Source organism: Pelodiscus sinensis, chromosome 3 (assembly GCF_052426305.1).
Source record: "Pelodiscus sinensis isolate ZL-2025 chromosome 3, ASM5242630v1, whole genome shotgun sequence".
NCBI lineage: Eukaryota > Metazoa > Chordata > Testudines > Trionychidae > Pelodiscus > Pelodiscus sinensis.
In genome coordinates, this window is record NC_143054.1 from 58,015,400 (window position 1) to 58,035,932 (window position 20,533).

The 20,533-nt window shown below is 41.2% G+C and overlaps 1 protein-coding gene and 1 long non-coding RNA gene across 2 annotated transcripts in view; one reads left to right on the forward strand and one right to left on the reverse strand.

Moving 5' to 3' along the window:
- Nucleotides 1-3,337: 3,337 nt before the first annotated feature.
- LOC142827817 (uncharacterized) lies at nt 3,338-7,403 on the reverse strand. The gene is made up of 2 exons (XR_012902574.2): nt 7,157-7,403; nt 3,338-6,875 (listed from the first exon to the last, which is right to left on the reverse strand). It is a non-coding gene; the product is annotated as an uncharacterized LOC142827817 (long non-coding RNA).
- Nucleotides 7,404-7,412: 9 nt separating this feature from the next.
- The window catches only part of PHIP (PHIP subunit of CUL4-Ring ligase complex), a 308,497-nt gene continuing 295,376 nt past the window's right edge, over nt 7,413-20,533 (forward strand). The window contains exons 1-4 of the mRNA XM_075923789.2: nt 7,413-7,873; nt 7,961-8,019; nt 8,112-8,141; nt 8,262-8,321. Coding sequence (XP_075779904.2) covers nt 7,831-7,873; nt 7,961-8,019; nt 8,112-8,141; nt 8,262-8,321 — 192 coding nt within the window. The 5' untranslated portion in view covers nt 7,413-7,830. The remainder of the gene's footprint in view (nt 7,874-7,960; nt 8,020-8,111; nt 8,142-8,261; nt 8,322-20,533) is intronic.

Consider the following 20,533-nt stretch of genomic DNA (forward strand, 5'->3'; position numbering starts at 1 on the left):
ACAAGAAGTACAAAAGCATTCCCACTACTTGATTTCTCAAAAGGGTAGCGTGCCTTTCTCCTGGTATGATTTTAACCAGAGCCAAAGAGGGGTATGACTATAAACAAACAATGCTTTGCTGAGACTGAAATGGTTGCTCTAAAAGTACTAAGCAGGAATTTGGAATAGGTAACCTCATTGGGCTAGATTTTTAATGTTATTTAGTTGTCTAATGGAATTTACAAAAAAAGCAGCTTAGCACCTAATTCATTGATTTCACACTAAGCACATAAATACTTCTAGCAATCCAGCCTATAGGGTTAATTATCTGATTGAAGATACATGTTGTTACCAACAGCCAGAAACATTTTAGAACTTCACCTGGAAGCCCTGTTACACCAAATGATGCTGATAACTTTGATATGGATGAAGTTCCATGGTTGAGACACTTACCAGATGTCTTCTGACAGATTATATTCTTCTCCATGAATTGGAGATGGGAGGAACTGTTTAATTGCAAAGCCTATTAAAATGGAAATTTACCTTGTACCCAATTTACTTTGGCTTATCTTTGCGTTTAGCTGGTATTCTTTTTGTCTCTCATTCCCAGCACTCCACTAAATCGTACTTAGACCATTTGGCAATTGCATTTTTGCTTTATTTCACATATAGTCAAACTTGCAGCACACATTAAAAAAGTAAAGTAAGTCTGAAAGCAAGGCTTGTATTGTTTTCAGAGAAGATGCACCTACCTTCGCTCACTAAAGGTAGATAATACTAAGTTCTGAGTAGAAATACTGGTTTAAGACCCTGCAGGGCAAAAGTCAAAACAAGATATTTAACTTCAGCTATATCAATTGCGTAACTGAAGTCAAAATAGCTTAATTTGGCTTTTGGTGTTGTCTACATAGCAGGAAGTCCAAGGAAGAACACTCTTCCTTCGACTTCCCTTACTCCTCATGAATTGAGGATTACAGGAGTCAGAGTAAGAAGTTCTCCATCTCAACATAATTTTGAAATTATGTTTTACTGTGTAGACATGCACTGTGTTATTTCAAAATAATGTCAGTTATGGCAAAATAATGTTGCTGAGTAACCCCTGGGTATCTGGTTTTTAGCCTTTCTTGAATTATATGTACACAGATTGCACATTTGAGAGCTGATAGCAATTTAAGACAGTCAAAATATTGATGACATTTTTAATGAAAAACCTCCACCATATTCTGATCAACTTGGCGGTTGATATATTTGGCAGATAGATACCATACATTTTTATATAAAAGGGAGACAGTAGATTTGTTTTAAAAATTAGGTTCTATTAAACTACTATGAAATATATATTCAGTGTTTTCTTTTAAAATTACAAAGCAATCAACTATTTAGATGTGCCTCAGTGGTTCAGGAGCCAAAGGAAAAATCAGCATTACCCAAAAAAGCCACTGTAGTGTGAATTTCTTTAATTTACTATATTATTCTTGCAGCAAAATAACTGATCAAGTATTCTACAATTGGTTAATAAGTAAAAGCATCCTGATTGGCAAATCATGTAATTAATTAATATCATGTGCTGCAAAGAGCCACTTACAGGCCCCCAGCCTCTTTCTGAGTATTATTGATTTAGATGCAAGTAACCCTGTGCAGTGCAATGTCTCCTGCAGCCACAATCTCTCATACTTTTTTTCCTAGTGCATCTTGCATAATAAGTGGAGTCAGGCATGGTCAGTATTTGAATGAAGAACAACTGATATTACCAAGAATACTTGGTGCATTTTTGTGCATCTTTTTTCTGTTGTACTACACACATACTCCAGAATTCTGCTAGTTGTACCTGTGGCTTGAGAATCCATCTTTCACTTGAGACATAAAATTAAACTTCTGGGGAATCTGATCAATAAAGATCCCAGTGGCCTTTTATGAGTAAAAAAATCACTTCTGCTATCTTATACAAATTTGAGTAACATCTCATTGCATTTTGAAAATATAACAATTCCTCTTTATGACTTGGTACCTGCAGTTGTATTGCCTATGTATGTGATCTCTTACTTTCAGTCCAATTTCTGGAAAAGAAGTGATTGTAAGGATTTCAGTTTTCATTAACCACCCCCTTCCCTCAACTTCTAATTTTCATAGTTGTGGATAAAACCTTGAAAATGTAACCCAAGTGTATGCTAAAGTTTCACATAAGGATGCAAATCCCAATTTGATAAAATCTCATTACTATTTGGGGTCTGTTTGTGATTTAGTTTTAGGAGTTAGCAGTACTGCTTTTATGTGCTGATAATTGTTTCAAGCCTGAGTTAGTTGCATATGAATAGAGGGTTAAATGATTCTTCTATAGACCTGTATAACTTTTTGAGAGCACTTTAGAGGTAATAGGGACTAGAAAAAATTACACTGGTGTCTGAGAAGACTGAAGTTAAACAAATGATCCTAAATATGTATTTTAAGTAAGAAGCTGCATTTTTAAAGGGCTTGTATTGTTATTGGATAGCTCAAGTGTAAAATGTCAAATCAGGAATACCCCTTGAACTTAATATGCAAGTTAGCACAATAGGCCAGATAAGTAATCATTACAACTGCATATTTAAAAATGCAGCGTTCTATTTATATTGGACATTGATCTTAAAGCAACTATCAACTTTCAAGTAAAAAAAAAATTGATCCTTTACAACGTTAAAATATTTTGTATTAAATGTGAGTTGAAGATTTTTTTCACTTACTTAACGTACATTAACAGATTACACCAAAAGGGTCACTTGCTTACTAGAAGTTATAACAGATGATGTTTTTGAAAAAGTTCTTAGAAGCAATCATTTAAAAAAACCTTAATGTATTGAACAATATAGTAAATAGGTTTTCTTCTGCTACACTTCTCATTACCTGGTAGCTCTGCTCTAGAGTACATGGTGTACATAAGTTTTCAATAACACCATTAAAAAGCTTTAAATGGTTAAAATGTACAAATTTGTATTACATTTAATCCTGGTGGCATTAAATGGACATGAAATTGAATAGGGCAGATATCCAAGCATGCCTGCAAAGAACAGTGCAACAGCTAACAAAGCACAGCAGTTAAATCTTTTGCTTAAAGTTCTTTGGACAATTAGGGAATGAATTCAATCTACAAAGTCTTACTGTCAAGCTGATCCAGTATCTTAAAATGAAGATCTTTTATTAAACTGATGGGGACAAATTACATGAATCACACAAAGTTTAAATAAAACAGCAAAGTCTTTTATTCTGAAGGAATTAAACCGCTCCAAGTCTTCTTTTTTCTTGACGAGGAAAATTTACATGAATGTGATTTTAATAGTGAAGCCTAAAATGTAATAAATAAAATGCATTACTGAATTGTACCTATATTTTTTAAAAAATATAAATTTTTATCACTTGAGAATTCACTTTATTCTGAGAAAATGCATAGAAATACATTTGTCCAAATTCAGCCCATTATGTATTGTTTTTCTTAAACTACTCTTAGGGAGTATTGTTGGCTGTTTGTGTAATGGAAGCCTCCAGATTCAGGAACTAACTCTTACCAGCAGGAGAGAGGAGAGAAAGTGAAAGATGAGATATACTAGAGCATGCTAACGCATCTTGCTAAAAATGGGATGAAAAAGGCATGTGATGGGAGCAAGTATAGGGACTAAGGGGTACATAAATAGGTATTAAAATAGTTAAGTACTTAAAATATGGAATCAGCATAACACATACTTGCCAGCAGGGGCGGCCCTAGACTAGCTGCCAGCAACTGGTGTCCTAGGCGAACCATGCAATCAGTGCCCCCACCGCCAAACCCCTCAATGATATTGTGCCACCATTTGGCACCCCATTTAACTTGGCACCCTAGACGACCGCCTAGTTTGCCTATATGGACGGGCTGCCCCTGCTTGCCACAGTCTTTGAGAACACGTGTATACCTGAATGGCCAACGCAATTGCTAATTTAGAGAGTGCAAAAATAATTGACCTAAAGTGTGAATAAATGGCTTTTATCACTTCAATAAAGTTATTTCATCACTTTGTAGACTGTTAAACATCTGTCAAGTAGAATGTATTCAAACTAGTGTTGCAAAAACGTATCTACATTTCACTCCTTTCAAAATGTTAAAATATAAGGTAATGGTTAGTTTCAAGGAGTAAAACTAATGAGTGAAGCTTTTGATTAAAAGGAAGACAAATCTAGGAAGCTTCAAACTTAAGTTGGTGGTGTCTCCTAGCAAGCAGAGTTTTGTGGATAAAAATAATTTTATTAAATTACATAACGTAATGTATCACTTGATAATTTATGTACCCCACAGGGAAATATTTGTCACATAAATAGAAATCACATTCACACAAAAATATAGAACTGCAACCAACAGAATGCTTGATAATGCAACTGTGGATAGCAGAAAATTAAGTTAAATCATATCAGAGCGAAATACAGACAGGAAATGTGGGAGAGAGCAAAAACAAATTCAGCAACATCAACATACCTGAAACTCATGCAGAAATTGTATCACAAAGACATACATAAAAATGCAGATGAGAACAAGAGATTATAAAATATACCAATATCTTCAAAGTGACTAGTGAGTTTGGGTATCCACTTTATATTAATGTAATTTTTAGAAAGTGACGAGTACCCATTTTTTGAAAGTTACACTAAGTGAAATTGGTCAGATAAAAATCAAGATTCTTGGGCTCAAACCATATGCATGAAAGTTGTAATGAACAAAATTATAGTGTAACATATATAAACTTTACTCTTGCTTTTAAATATAACCATTTTAAATATAACTAATTCATTTTAAAAAAATCAATCAAGAAAAATGAGTACTAAAATGGGCAGTTATGTGAATAACAAGCTTTGACATGTTTAAATCTATCAAACTGCTAGTCATATTAAAATAATCAATCTGTGAGACACTTTTTATTTAATAACACAATCTGAAAAGGCAAAAGTCATTTTATGATTTTTAATGCAGACCTCAAAACAAAAAAAAACCAAAGAAGCACAGAAGCTCAATGGTACATCAGAACCAATATAATTTTTGCTTAAAGATGATGTAAGTTGACAAGAACATAGTCTGAAAGAGTCCTTTTTATTTTGTAAGCAAGCCACTATGTGAAAATTCACAGACCGGGATTTTGTTTTCTAGGCAGGAAAAAATAACATTTCTCATGGCGTTTAAGCAGAAGGCACTGTAAAATTATCCTTGAAAATAAGTTAATGGAATGTTTATTACACAACAGGCTCTCTTAAAACGCATTCCAAGGTTTATCAACAAACAGAAATAATTCCAAATCCTATCTTGAAGTGTGATCTACGTGTGTAAAAAAGCCAACCCAACCAATTTTCTCTCCCATTTACCTATTGTATCCGTAATAAGAATTTTAAAATGCAAAAGCTCAAATGGATCTTGTATTTATGAAATGGAATCCTTGTAATTTTGATAACAGCAATAAGAAAATTTTGGTTCTCTGAACTGCATCAGAAAAGTTAATACACAAGTTGTCAAAAGCAGGTATATAGTCTTCCTTCCAACATCATCAAAAACTTTCAGAATTCTAAGGTGCCTGACTGAGTTACAGCAATATCATACAGAAGATATAAATTATATATAAACAGCCATCATGGAATAATTACAAAATGTTAATATTACTCATGTAATCCTTTTTTAAATACCACTTGCTACTAGAATTACACTACATATTTTGCATTTCTAAGAAAGAAAGTTCAAATCATTACAATATTTATTTGATAGCATATATGTCACCATCATAGTAATTATCTGGAGTGTTGATTAAGGGATAGTGGCTAAAATGTAGTCTGATTATTGTCCTAAAAAAAGGGTAAAAGAGAGATACAGATATTTGGAAGAAATTATTAGATAAAGGGAGAAAAACTGATGAACCGTTACAATATTTTATTCTCAATACTTGTAGAAGTAAATATAAAATAAAGAAATCTGTTAGCTTACTTCATAATTATACTTCAGAGCACTACCCAGGTTACAATTTTAGTACTTTTAGGACAAGATAACTTAATAAGCAATAATAAGTAGAATAGATGCTCAGTTGCCCATTTAAATATGTATATTTTCATGCATTAACTTTTCTCTCTCACAGATATTTGTATAATAATAATCACAACAAGCCTTCTCACCACATTAAGCACAAAGCAGGGGCTAGGCAAGTTTCTAGGCTTCCAAAGGCTTGGCTTGTGGGCCTTGTCGACTGACACATAAAAACAACATCAATAAAACCCCTTCTGTCAGTGTTATAGAAAAATGGTTTAATCTGAAATTTTTTGAAGCTTACACAAGTTGAAAGTTCCAAGACTTCTTTCCTGTTTAATATTAATATTCTTCTGATTCCAAATGTGCTCCGGTTCTTTTCTGAGGCTAACAATCATTGTGTGTGCTGATTAAATACAAGTTTCCTGGTTTACATGAATTGATGCTGAATTTCATGTACAACTGCGGCAATTTTTACAAGACCTAACGACATAAAAATAATAGCTGCACCACAGATCAAAAAGACCTGTAATTATTTATCGATTATTTAAATCTGATATAATACACAGTATTTTACAAAGGTCAAGATTGACTAAAGCTAGACATTAGCTTTGTTTTCGTGCCCGATTATAAGCAGTGAGTACTTGTACCTCCCAGCAGAAGCTTTGTTCATGATCATTACTTGAAGGCAAAATAAATACACGATTTCATCGCAAATCACGCTCGCTACAGTATTATAGTCTTTCAAGAACCTTCCGCAGGTTATTGATCCGCTCATAAATTACCTGCCGTTCAATCATACGTTGCAACTATCACGGTTTTCCTCCTCCTCTTACAAATATTCCTAGACGCCAGAAGATTCATTGATCCAGGGTCCGTGATGCGCCAGCAGCTACTGAAATACGCATCAAGTTAAAAAAAAAAAAAGCCAGTGACAAGGGAGAGCAGAGCGCTTCGAAGCGCCTTCTCCCTGGCTGGCAACGGAAGACGCGGGCAGAGGCAAAGAGCATTGCTCAGCGTTGCAAAACGGGGCGCTATTGTTCCCCCCAAGGCGAGAGCAGCCAGCCCCGAGCAGGACGTCGCACGGGGTCGCGCTCGGCTGGCACGGCCCGGACACACACCCCGACACACACCCCGACACACACACAGACGGGCGCGCCGGGAGCTGCCACTTACAGGCGGACGCGAAATCCGCAGCCGAGCGCCAGAGCGCCCCGCGCCCGGGAGTCCCTGGCCCCGGGGGGCCGCCTCGCCTAGCGCGGCCCGGACTCCCGCGGGGCATTTTCGCTTCATTTGCCGACTCGCCTGACAAGCTAGTAACTTCCAGCCCAGCCCGCTGCGAGCAGCGCCCCCTCCCCCCCCGCGTACGTCGTATCCCTCCGCTGCGGCCTCCCAGCCCTCGCAGAGAAAGCGCCTTTCAGCCAAGCTCCCCGCCCACCCTGCCTCTGCCGCTCCGACATCTTCTCCGGCGGCCGGCCCGGCCCGCTCGTATCTGCGCCGCGCTCCCGCCTCGCGGGGCGTGTCCGCGCCAGGGGCCGCGGAGCAGGCCGCTGGGGAGCGGGCGCCGAGGCAGGGGGCGCGCGCGCGGCGCGAGGGGCCGAGGCCGGGGAGGAGGGGGCAGGGACTCTTTCCCCGGGCGGAGGGATCGCGCTCGCTCGCTCGCAGTGGGTCGGCGGTGGCGGCAGCGGCGTTGGCGGCGGGCTGCTGCTGCCTGCGAGTTGTTGTTTCCTCCTCCCGGCCGCGGCTTGAATGGTGGAGCCGAGACTCTTCCTGCCGAGCGAACAGTGACAGCTACCGGGCGGGCGGACGCGTTCGCAGGGCCCCGCTGCCGCCGGGGAGCGCGGCTCGCCATGTCCGAGGCCGGCGGCAGGCACAGCGCGGAGCTGCGAGCGGGTAAGTGGAAGGCTCCGGCTGCTGGGCGCCGCGGAGCCGGAATGGCTGGTGCCCAGCCCGCCGCTCACCGCCTCTCTCTCCCCGCAGAGCTCTACTTCCTCATCGCCCGCTTTCTGGAGGACGGACCCTGCCAGCAAGCGGCTCAGGTAGGGATGGCGCCGCCGGGGCCTGGGGGGCCGGGCAGGGCGGGGTGTTGGCGGCGCACTCACAGCCGTTCCCCCTTTTGTTGTTGCTGCAGGTCCTGATCCGAGAAGTGGCGGAGAAGGAGGTAAGCGGCGCCGCACGCCCCGCGCTTGCCCCGCCTGCGGCCTCTCCCCGGCCCGGGCGCCGGGGGCTTTTCGGGGAGGGGGCGGCCGGGAGTGACTGAAAGGTGCTTTTTCTTCCCCAGCTGCTGCCCAAGCGCACCGACTGGACGGGCAAGGAGCACCCGCGGAGCTACGAGAACCTGGTGAGCTGAGCGGCCGGCCGGCGCGAGGCAGCGGGGAAACTTTCCGAGCAGCCCAATAAAAATTGAATTTCCCGCAAATTTTTTTCCAACTTAAAAAAAAAAAAGAAAAGAAAAAAAGGGGGAAAAAAAACTTCAGTGAGCTTTAACCCCCCCGGTCCAGTGACAGTGAGAGGAAGGCGGACGGCTGCCCTGGGGCAAGCCCCCCACTGGTGGGGTTCCGGCGTGAGGGTAAATAACAACAATCGCCCTAATGGGAGAGCCCCAGAGTCGCTGTGCTAGAAATAAAGGTACGTCATGGATGTTGTGCAGGGAGAGCAGGAGGCAGTGAGGGGAGGAGCGAGCAGAGAGAGCCTGCCGGAGCCAGCCAGGCCGGCAGGAGACGGGGGCGCTCTACTCTGCAATCCGGCTCCACACACACAAAGACTCAGAGAGCTGCTGTATCACAACCCCACAACTTCCGAATATTCTCCCCCCCCTCACCTGTGACATACAGGTGGTGGGGGAGGAGAATGGTCATCTGCTGGATGGCCAGAACAATACCTCCAGCTCAGTAAGTATAAGTTTGCTGTGAGTATTTGTCTAGCTGTGTGTATAATTCTCTGAATGGTATGTTGACTCCTTTTCCTACCTGGTTGATAACTTCATTGACAGGTGTCTGCTTTGAGGCATCATTTCTTGACTCCATGCAATTTGTGCAATACAGTGTTGTCTTAGAAGTGTTTATATTGTTCACAGAGTAAGATGCTGTTGCCAGATAGAACAGATTGGATATTTTATACTCTTATCTTCTTATAAGCTGCTTTCACTCAGTGCATCTTGTAGAAAAATTAGTAGCTGTAATTAATACAGTTTAAGTATAGGTGTGTTGGTGTTAAGCTGAAATTGTAGATGGGCTTAAGCATTTTTTTCCAACTTGAGCTGTAGGTTTTCATGACAAAAGGCCTAAGCCATGTCTGCATTAGCAATTTATCTTCCAATGCTGTCACTAATAGTTGGTTTAATGTGGGTCTATGATTCTAGACAGTCTGATATAAAAACACATACAGCAGTTTTCCTAATACTGTCAATTGAGACAGCAATATTATCCTGTCAGATTTCTAAATTGATTAGACCAGCTGTAGGACCCAGTCCTGAGACTTATGCTCATGGTTAACTTTATGTACATGAATAATACTGTTGACTTTAGTGGGGCTGTGTTCACAGAGTTGGGCATTGCCATAATATCTCATTGATGTTTGTGGTATAAGAATTTGACTATAAGAAGTCTTTGTAGGGTTGGTTTTAATTATAAAAACTAAATTTCGGATGGAGTGAAGCATTTTAAAATGCTGCCAAGCTGCAGTTTTATAATAACTTTATAAAGCACATTGCTGCTGTTCAGATGTGCCTAGAAAATGTAAAAGAAACAGAAAATGTTGCTCTTGTGCTTCTTTTCAAGGTTTGAAATTGTAACTTATCCATTTAAGTAATGTGGATCAGCGACCTGAATATTTTGCTTTTAAGGAAACTAAACAACTTACTTAGAAACTACAGTTAGTTGTTGTCTGTAACTATCAGAAGTTATTTCAACTTAAATTTTGTAATGATTTTTAGTATATAGGTTTGGATACCAGAGGTAGCTGGAATAATATTGAATTAGTTTTTTCAGAACAGCTACAGTATATTGGTCAATAGTTTGCATTGAATGTCAGTGGTTATGAAGGAACTTTTCTTATGTGTGTAAACTTTTTCTAGTATTTCTAAATGTTTGAAAAAAAACATGTTGAGGAAATTGACACTATATTTTATACTGTTTTCATCACAGTGTAAAAATAGGGTTTGGAAGTGCTGGTTCTGAGGTAGGAGGCTGGAAAGATATGTATGGGCTTATGGAAGAGGTAAGAGGACATTCTGAAAAGTGACAACAGAAAAGCATGAAAAGGATCAGCAGAACTGGTAAAAGAGCTAGCAGTAGTAGGGCTACTGTAGGATTTTGGGAAGAGAACCCACTGAGGAATATATAGGTGCAGGGTGTAGCCCCTGATTTACAGGTATCAAGGACATCCTATTTTTACAGCATAGAGGGTTCCTTCAGAGGGAGAAGATGATGAATAAATAGCAACTCAGCATAATTATTTAATAACATATGGTAAGCTGTTTTTCATTTGGGATGGTGAGGAAGGGTGGAATATGGTTCTTCAAAATCCATGAAATCCCGAAAGTTCAGAATATGCGTGTTAGAGAAATGTTGCTTTTTGTCTTCCTCACCTGTATATTCTTTATAATGTCCAGTTACATATTTGAGTATTCACATAGTTTTCTTTTGCTTTAAAGTGAGTGGGTGGAGAAAGAGAAAAAAAAAAAAAACCATAAACAATGAGTTGTCTACTTTTCTAACACTCTTGCTTTAATTAAAGAAGCTGTGCCTTAACTGTATTGCTTGACCATGTTGGTTTCTGAAACCTAGCATTCAGATTATCCGCTAGGAAGGTTTTTTTAAAATGGTTTTACTGAACTTACACAGTTACAGTTAAGATTTTTTTTTTTTTTAAGATTTGTCATTTAAGATGCTTTCTTTGCTTTCTCTTGATGTAAATATTTAGGTTGGATGTCAGTCTGTAAAGTTGGCTTTCTTTTTGCTTTTGGTTCTTAGAAGTCTGAAATCTGATTTAGAAAAGGTAACTGATGCAAATGGTGTTGTGGGCATCTTTTGCCATATGCCAGTGTCAGTCTCTTACTGAGTACCCGTGGTTCCTACTGAACTCAGTAATGTCAGGGTTTGAAAGAAGATAAATAGGAACTAAAAATATTAAAAATGTGACACATTCTTAAATCAAATGAAAATCAAAGCGATCTGAGGTTACGCACTACTTCATGGGATTTGACTTTAAACATTGGTTTATGTGGATTTGTAATTATTATAAAGTTAGTGCAGATTTACCAATGTAAGCAAGAATATTATACCATCCCAATGCGTTAGGTATTGTGGTTTTAAGTTTTATTAGATACTTGGATTACTTGAAACAGTTTCTTGGAAAATACTGTCTTTGTTAATGTTTAATTTTATCAAGATAAAATCATAGCCTTAAATATTAAATACTTTATTGCGAAAATTAAGATTATTCAAACAAATTAAAAATGTTATGGTCATGATTAGTGCTTTTTATTTACTGTTTGTTCAAAAAATGAAACTGAATTTGTTCTGATACCCTAACCTCATGCTGTTTGGGTTTTCAAAACTGTAGAAAAATATATAAATTCAAAAAACTCAACCTGTCTTCCTTTCCTAGAATTCAAACAGATATTTTCCTATAATTTTTTTTCACAAAACCACCTATTTGTGGCTTAAACTGTGTGATTGTTTCTTGTTACAGAGTGTCTTCTTTACATGTCAGACTGTCTTAACTAATACTGATATTATTTTCTGTTTGTATTGTGATAGTACAAAAAAAAATCATGAGCTTTAAATGAGCATTAGGGCCTATTGTGTCATTTGCTGTACAAACACGAATGGAGAGAGATTTGTAGACGCAAGAAACCAAGACATGTTTGTTTAAGATCATAGCTAACTTTTGGTTCATATTTATATTCTCTTAGTCTTTTTTCTTCCACTTCTCATTGAGCTATTCTGATGAGAAGAACAGAAACAGCTGTTGATAAGATGCACTGCCAATTCTCCAAAGAATTCCACTCAATAAGGAGCAAAAGAAGATTGTTTCTGTTTTCCATTTGTGTATGTGCTTGTGGATGAGAGAGAGAGGGATGACCAGGAGTGTAACCTCGCCAGGAAGAGAGGGCAAGCAGCTGCTCAGCCATGGTAGCTACATTCATGGTTCCAAGAAGTGATTTGGGTCCTCTGTAGTTTCAGGGATGCTTCCTTCCCTCTTTCTGCCTCCTGCTATTCTGTAGGTCTCCTCTTGGGAAAGGAGAAAGCAAGACTCTCACCTGCTCTTAGCAGGTAGGAAGCCTTCTACAGCAAACTGAAGTGTGTTTGAGTTATGTCTGTGACATGAGCATATAATTGCTATGTTAATACCCTTTTTGAATATATTGTGCTCTATAATTGGGCTTTAAAACAGGGATGTGCAATAATTTTTGATGGGGGGGCTGCTCCAAGAATTTGGTAAGTGATCAAGGGCTGCACTTTCCATGGTACTAATGGAGGAGGAACGAGGTCCATGATGGAGGTTGGGTGCAGAAGGGAGCTTGGGATAGAGGATTGGGGTATAAGAGGGAGGAGGATATGGGTATGGGCACAAGAGAGAATTCTGACCTGAAGGAGGGTCATAGGAGGGGGTGCGGAATGTGGGAGGTGATTGTGTCTTGAAGTGGGGGGCAGGGCTTTGGGTTGTGACCTGGGGCTATGGGTGCAGGAGCGGCAGTGCAGAGGATTTGGCTTACATGAGATAGGGAAGCAGTGGATTGGGGGTGGGGGAAGAGGTTGGGGTGCCAGGTACAGGCTTTGGACAAGAGGTGCTCTACCTAGGCTGCTCCTGCCACTAGCCCAATGGGACACTCAGTCTAGCTTCCAGCCTTCCGTGCCCATCCACGCCCCTCAGAGTGGTTGGCTGAAGGGCCCTTGTGTTTTCTGGGGAGGGGGAATGGGTGTTGTACACTGCCTGGGGCACAAGCGAGGCCCAGGCAGCTCCCATTTGCTTGTTTCTGGCCAATGGGAGCTGCGAGATTGGGATGGGGGCAGCACATCCCAGGAGGCATACCTGGGAGGTCGACAAATGCCTTTGATGTCGACCGCAAGTGTCCAGACCACCGCGCTGAGCCGACAAACAGCTGATCGGCTCAGCGCAGCAGCCATTTAAATGTAAATGAAGTGGCGATTATTTAAATCGCTGCTTCATTTTCCTATGCCGGGTAGCCTAATCTACATGCCTCTGTCGCCAGAAGCATGTAGTCTAGACGTACCCATAGCGTCCACACTGAAAGGATGCTGCTATCTTGCATTTCAGCTGTGATTACTATGGATGGAGTGGCCACTAAGGTACCTGTGCTTTTTCCTCTTTCCTTTTCTTTCAAAAGAACTCCCTCTTCCCTGTCCGCACACACCTTTTTGCAAAAGAGCTCTTTTGCAAAAAGGCTTCTTCCTCATAGAATTAGGATTACCAATGTTGGAAACCCCCCTCTATTCTTTTGATTTTCTTTTGGAAAAATGCGATTGCAGTGTGGACGTAATTGAAGTTTTTTCGGAAAAATGGCTGTTTTTCTGAACAAACTCTGTAGTGTAGACATACCCTCCAGTATACAGGGAGCCTGCCTGAGACTTTCATTGGGCTGTGGGACAGTATTAGCAGGTTGGATTCCATCCCCAAGCCATGTTTTTTCTGCTTCTACTTTAAAACGTATTTCTGTTATACCCTTTTATTTGTGTGGGCAGAGACAGAGTTCTTTGTTGAAGCTGATTACAAGATCGTAGATGTTGCAGCTTGCTCAATTCGTCCTCTAAGGGTGTCGTGAGGAAGCTGTTGAAGGCAAGATTGCACACTTGGGGAGACTAAATATCTGAAAGGTGTAAAGCATTCCTATATGGAGCTTATAGATGTCATGAGCGAGAGAGAGAGAGAGAGACAGGAAGGGCGCTGTGTTACTGTGGCGATCTAAATCTAGTATCCTACTTCCCTATCTCATCTTGGAGACATTCAGGCGATTTTCTCCCTTTCAGTGCTTTCATGTATGTCTGATTTCCTTTCTACAAATCAGCAGCGACAATGTGGGTCCCACATCAACTTTGGGAGAGGATGCAGTAATGTGACAGGGACTCATACTAGCGATGTCACTAGTGAGACTTACTGGGTGATGCTTACCGTTAACCAGCGGCCTAGCCCAGCTGGAGCACAGCAAGACCCCTATGTCCCACTGCTTCTCTGGGGCAGCCAGGAACCAGTGCTTGTGGGGAGCTGGTTTTTAAGCTGGCTCCCCATGAGCACCTGCTCCTGCCTGCTCTTTCCCCCACCCCCATATTGTTGCCTCTGTTTCAGAGGCAGCAGTGGCATTGGGAGGACTCCATAGGGAACTGGCTTTTAAGCCACCTCCCCTTGCATTTGGGCATGTAAATGTATAACCGCTGAAAATTTCATGTTTACCTAAATAAACACATTTTACCATCCCTAATCTGCAGCTGTATCTCCAGCTATTTTTTATGAATATGTGCATTTACATTTGTGGATGCGGATACCTGTGGATATTAAGCAGATATCCACGGATTTCCAGGTGTCTATTAACATGCCTTAATAACAGTCTTTTTGTCCTCCGTATTATCTGTAATGACCTTGTTTTCAAAGCAAAAGTAGAAGTACACTTGAGGCCCATAATAGAATGTATTTTTGAGGCCCTGAGTCTGCAAAATCTTACCCCACCTGCTTTAAGTTTACATGAGGTATGTAGTGCTGTTGACTTCTTCAAAGGAACTACTCATATTGCGTAATGTTAATCTTCTGTCTTTGAGTTTTCGTGGGGTAGGAGAAGTAGATAGTAAACTACTACAGCAACCTGTGTTTGTTTTGTTTTTATACAGCACCTTGCATGATGGGAGTCTGTCCCAATCCTTACTGAGGCCTCTAGACAATCTTGCAATTATTGTTTAATAACATTTTACCCCTTAAGTGGCAGAGATGATAGCAACTTAGTTGTTCAGGAAGTTGTATCACTGTATAAGTATCTTGCATGGTATAAAAAATGGACAAAAATGAAATTTTCAGACAAATGAATCCAGAAAAAAATAGTTTGCTGCATGTCAGATAACTTTCTAATATTTGTGAAGTAATATTTATCACTAGTAGTTCTTTCAGTGTTGTTTTGAAAGTGGTTCTGAAAGGTGTATGGAATTGGTAATTCGCCATTAGTTCAGATATCTCTTATTGATAGTGAGACCAGAAATCCTAACTGGGCACTGCTCTTCAGCATATGTGAATTTAAGTGGTCTCAGTTTAGTTTAGTTAGATAGGTGTTGACTAGGGAGGTGAATGTATAGCTTTTTACATGACTAATCAATAAGCCTCGGCTCATCAGTTAATCCCAATGATTATGTGCAGTCTCTGCCAGCCTCTGTATCAGAGCCAGCCTCTGTATCAGAGGCAGAGGATGGGGGTGGAGGCGGGAGCTGGCTTTTAAGCTGGCCTCTCGTGCATGCCAGCTCCTGTGGAGCTGCCTACCCTCCACCCTTTGCCTCTGATACGGTGGTGGTGAAGGAATGAGGGAGGGGGAAGTAGCAGAGGCAGCAATGCAGGGTGTGAAACAGGACCCAGTGCTTGCGGGGAGCCAGCTTAAAAGCAGAGGCAGCAGAGTGGAGAGGAATCGGGAGGAGGGCCAGGTGGTATCCCTGTTTCCTGCGCGGACTGTTTCCTGTCTGCTTCCCCATATGTAAAGGAGTAACCACTGTAAATTTCAGCAGTTACGTATTTATCCAATTGAACGCATTTTAACATCCCTAGCGTTGACATCAGGGATGTTAAATATCAGTTCATTGAATAGTCTATTAGCCTCATGAATTTTTATTACTTACTTGAGTATTCTATAGTCCCCCGGGGTGGGGTCAACAGCCAGTGCACTCAGGCCCCACTCCCGAGAAGACCCCTGCCATTCCACGCTGCTGCCTCTGTATCGTCTTTATGGAGCTGGTCCGTGAGGGGAGCCAGTTTAAAAACCAGTTCCCCTTGCGGGTGGGCTGTGCTGTTGCCCTGTGCTGCTGCCTCTGAAACAGAAGTGGCAGCACTCCCTGTCTGGGGTGGGGGTGAGCTCCTGGACCTGGTGCGAGCCGGAACTGAGCCGGACTGCCAGCCTGGCTCCTAATACACTTTAAATGCAGAGCTGCAGTGGGGGTAGGTCCCGGATCCACCGTGAGCCAGGACTGAGCCAGGTTGTTGGCCAGCCTGTTAAAAAGATTACTGGCAAGGGGCGGGGCTGGGGTGGGATTGGGAACGTGTGTAGTCTATAATATGTGCACTACACTATTACATCCCTAGTTGACATCATACAAATCACTCGCATACCAGTCATTTTATCTAACGTTCTCAATTAGTTATAGATCATTATATAATGTAGAGTAAATTTAGGACAAGAATATTACCCATTTAATGACAACAACAATTAAAGAACCTAACACCTCTTTTTTGCTATATAAATAATTAACATGGTTGGAAAGTAAACTATCCTTTTGTACCTTAGTTTTAGTTTCCAAGATTATCTATTTCTTATCAGGACTTAAGTGATTTTAAATTGTTTAAAATTCCAAAATGTTTGCGTAAGAAAATGTGTGTCAAAAATTTATCATTGCTGATACCGAAATAAACCTAATTTGTTTTATTTTAAATAATTTGCTTAATTTTCAGCAGTGGAAATTTAGGTTAAATATTAGAAAAAAACTAACTTTAAGAATAGTTAAGCCCTGGAAAAAGCTACCTTGGGTAGTTGTGAAGTTCCTGTCATTAGATTTTTTTTTTGTATGAATTAGCTAGACAATCATCTATCAGGGAGGCTACGTCTACACTGGCCCCTTTTCCGAAAGGGGCATGTTAATTTTCAACTTCAGAATAGGGAAATCCGCGGGGGATTTAAATATCCCCCGCGGGATTTAAATAAAGATGTCTGCCGCTTTTTTCCGGCTTGGGGAAAAGCTGGAAAAAAGCGTCTAGATTGGCCCGATCCTCCGGAATAAAGCCCTATTCCGGAGGATCTCTTATTCCTACTTTGAAGTAGGACATCTTTATTTAAATCCCGCGGGGGATATTAAAATCCCCCACGGATTTCCCTATTCTGAAGTTGAAAATTAGCATGCCTCTTTCGGAAAAGGGGCCAGTGTAGACGTAGCCGGATAGTCTAATGTACTTAATCTTGTGTCAGAACAGGAGTATGGATTAAGCAAATGAATGTCTGTGGTCCTTTTCAATGCTTCATTTCTGTGACCTTTATGTAAACGCTGTTTTTCTTGAGAACTTCCCCCAAGGCTGAACTGTATGTACAGGTTGAGCCTCCCTTGTCCAGCACCCTCGGGACTGGAGTGGTCCCAAACTAGGGAATTTGCTGGACCAGGGGAGGTCAGATGTCCAAGCTCCACTCCTGGCAGCTGCCCCTGGAGAACCCAGAAACCTGACTTCCTCTGGTTCACATGCCTGGGTCTGTTGCCCCCCAGCCCACTTGCGGCCAGCCCACTTGCGGAGCTCTGCTCTCTGCCCCCTGTCTTGTGTGTGCTGGCAGCAGTTGCTCCCGGGGTTCCCTGGCTTTGGCCCTGTGTGCTGTGGCAGCAACTGCTCCCGGGGCTCTCTACCCCTAGGTAACTGTCCCTGCAGGCTGCTGCCGATCAGATCAGCTGTGTTTCCAGCCACTTTCAACCTCTGTGGCTGGGCTTATCTGGTCTAGCAACATCTGTGGTCCTACCGAACCAAGGATCTTGGCAGACCAGGGTGTCCTGGACAAGAGAGATTCAACCTGTAGTATCTTTCTTTTTGTTAAATTTTAAGTACTCCAACTTTTAGCAAATTTCCTATGTTTGTAACAGGGCAAAAATTGTGTGGCCTCACAACATTTGGTTCTAATTAATCTGTTTCATTAGCAGCAGAAGTAATCTCTAGTTATAAGAAAATGTCCCTGTAGTGTCTTATAGCCAAATCCCCATCTTTGTTTAGCCTACATATAAATCAGAAGATACTTCAGATGGGAAAAATGAATTCTCATAAAGAAGCAGCTCAGAGGAAGAACAAGAACACTTTAAAATTAGGAGTTGCAAGAACAGGTATTTTTCTCTGAAAGAATTAGGCATTGACCGGTGGTTTGAATATACTAATAGTCTGTTCCAATATGACAACTGCTGTAATTCATTGTTTTGACTTGCGTAGCATTTGATATAGTGGGTGGCAGCATACCCCTGGCTCAAAAGGTGGCTAAAGTTGTCTGGATTGAGCAGCCCAGATTTTGAAATACAGGTAACTGATTTATTTTTAAAAGCAACTTTCTGGGGAAATTCAGTCCACTGGACAAATTTTTCTGTGATGAAGTTCTTGATGATAAAATTGTAGTAAGCTCAGATCTCTGTTAGTGTAGGAAAAAACAACCTAGTATTTTAGAAAATGTTTCAATACAGGCGTTGCTTTGGAGGATTGGTTACCTTAATGCTAGATTCTGGATGTCCGAATAGCTGTTTAGCTTCATTTTCTATGTGCCCACTGTTTGTTCTAGATAGTTATTAGTAAATATAGAGTTGACAATGGAACACTTTATAGAAAATATTAATTTATGATTATGGTTTGAAAACTGACACAATAGCAATCATTACTTAACACCTCTGATTCCTGTTTGGTGTTTAAATAAACAAAAAAACATGCTGTCTACTCCTACTAGCTTGGCGGAGCTAACACAGAAAGCAGCGGTGAACAAAAAGGCCTCCATGGGCCGGATTCGGCCCACTAAGTGAATTGATCCAGCCTGCAGAGGTCCTGCTGCTTCCCCCACACCCAGGCCAATTGAAGTTTGGGGGCGGGAAGAGCGCATGAAGTCTCCTCCCATTCTGCAAGGAGCTCAGACTTAAAGTCAACCACCAATTGCTGCTCATCTGGCAGTTGACTCCAAGCACGGAGCTCCCTTGCAGAGCGGGGGTAGGGAAGAAGGGACTTCAAGTGCTCCCTCTCCCCAGGTCCTTATTGACGTGGCGGCAGCAGGGCGGAGCACGTGGGTACCTAGAGGGAACCACCTGAACAGCTGGTGGTTCTCTTTGGGGTGGGGGGCAAAGACTTTGAAGGGCCAATCAGGGCCTTTGGGTGGGGAAGCATGGAAGTGTTCTGGCCTGCTCCTTCTGCCTGACGCCCCGCCTCTTACACTTGAGGCCCCACCTCTTCCGGGGGCAGCCTGGGGCACTTCAAAAATGTCTGAAATAGCCACTGGTCAAAAATTATTGCCCACCTGTGGGTAAGAGTGAAGGATATATTCTATTTCTTGTTCATTAATACAGTTATCACTTATATTTGTGCAAATCTTTTGAAAACAATTGGGGATGCATGCAGTTATCACGGACAACCTAATATGTTTGCAAGATCCTCTTATTCTTGTGGTGATACGCAAGAAGGAGAGAACTCAGCAAGACTCTCATAGTCTAGATAGAATTTGCAGACCTGGCAGTAACTCTTGCTGCCACACATTATTTGTAGATTGCTTGTAGACTGCTTGTATTTTATGTTGAAATCTGTATTTGGCATTGTAAATCGTGCAATGCTCTCTCTTTATAGCTATGTTGTATTGCAGTTCTAAATGTTCCTTATTGGCTTTTTCTTTCCCCTTTTACCCTCTGCTCTGTCAGACATTGGGGTAGGCACAAGTTTCTGTCTTCCTAAGCTTTAGTTCCTTATCTTGCTGTTACTTGTGTCTGATTCAACTTCTTAAAACTATCCTCCTTTTTTTTTTTTTTTTTTTTTTTTTTTTGTGTGGTGTTTTTTCTTTTAATTTCTGCCTGCCCTGACTGTAGTTTTACCAGGTTCCTCTTTGTGCCTGTTTTTGTTGCTGTCTCCTTTTTGTTTCTGTTTTTGTACCTTTTCCTTCAGCAGGCTACTTCCTAAGCTTTTATTTTTGTAGCTATCACCCAACTCTTCATTATTCCTGATCTTTATTCCCTACTCTTATATTGAAAGATTGCCTTTTCTATATGGCTAATCTGGATGACCCCATCTCTGGATGACCCCATCTCATCAAAACTAGTCTTACTCTCCTTACTCCCATCTAGTCTTCACAAAGAATTGGTCCTCTGAATTCCCATTTTTACAGCAACCATACTTCATTTAATTCTCTTCACTTTCTTGCTCTCTTCGGCACAATCACATTTTTTGTGTGACATCCACTCTATAAACTTCTTTTCCTCAGCAGACAACACAACTTCTTTCTTTGATCTCTGACCTCTCTCCCATGCTTTCGTTTTTTGATCCACCTGTCTCGCTGCTTTTGACTCATTTAATCCCCTAACATTAGTCTGTGTCAAAGCTCTTTCTGCTCTCCCACATCTTAATTTCTGTTGCATTTTTCTACTGCTTTCCCCAGTTTGAAAAGCAAGGTGTCCCAGAGGCAAGATAGACTGTCTTCACTACTCATTTTGTTCTTTCAGCATCTCTTAAAATTAATATTAAAATTCATGTAATTATAAGTTTACATTTGAGAGGAAGGGAAGTGATTACAGGAATTCCCACTTCTATTCTTTTATAAGTTGAAGAGAAGGAAAAAGTAGTCAACATTATTTAAATTCTTCC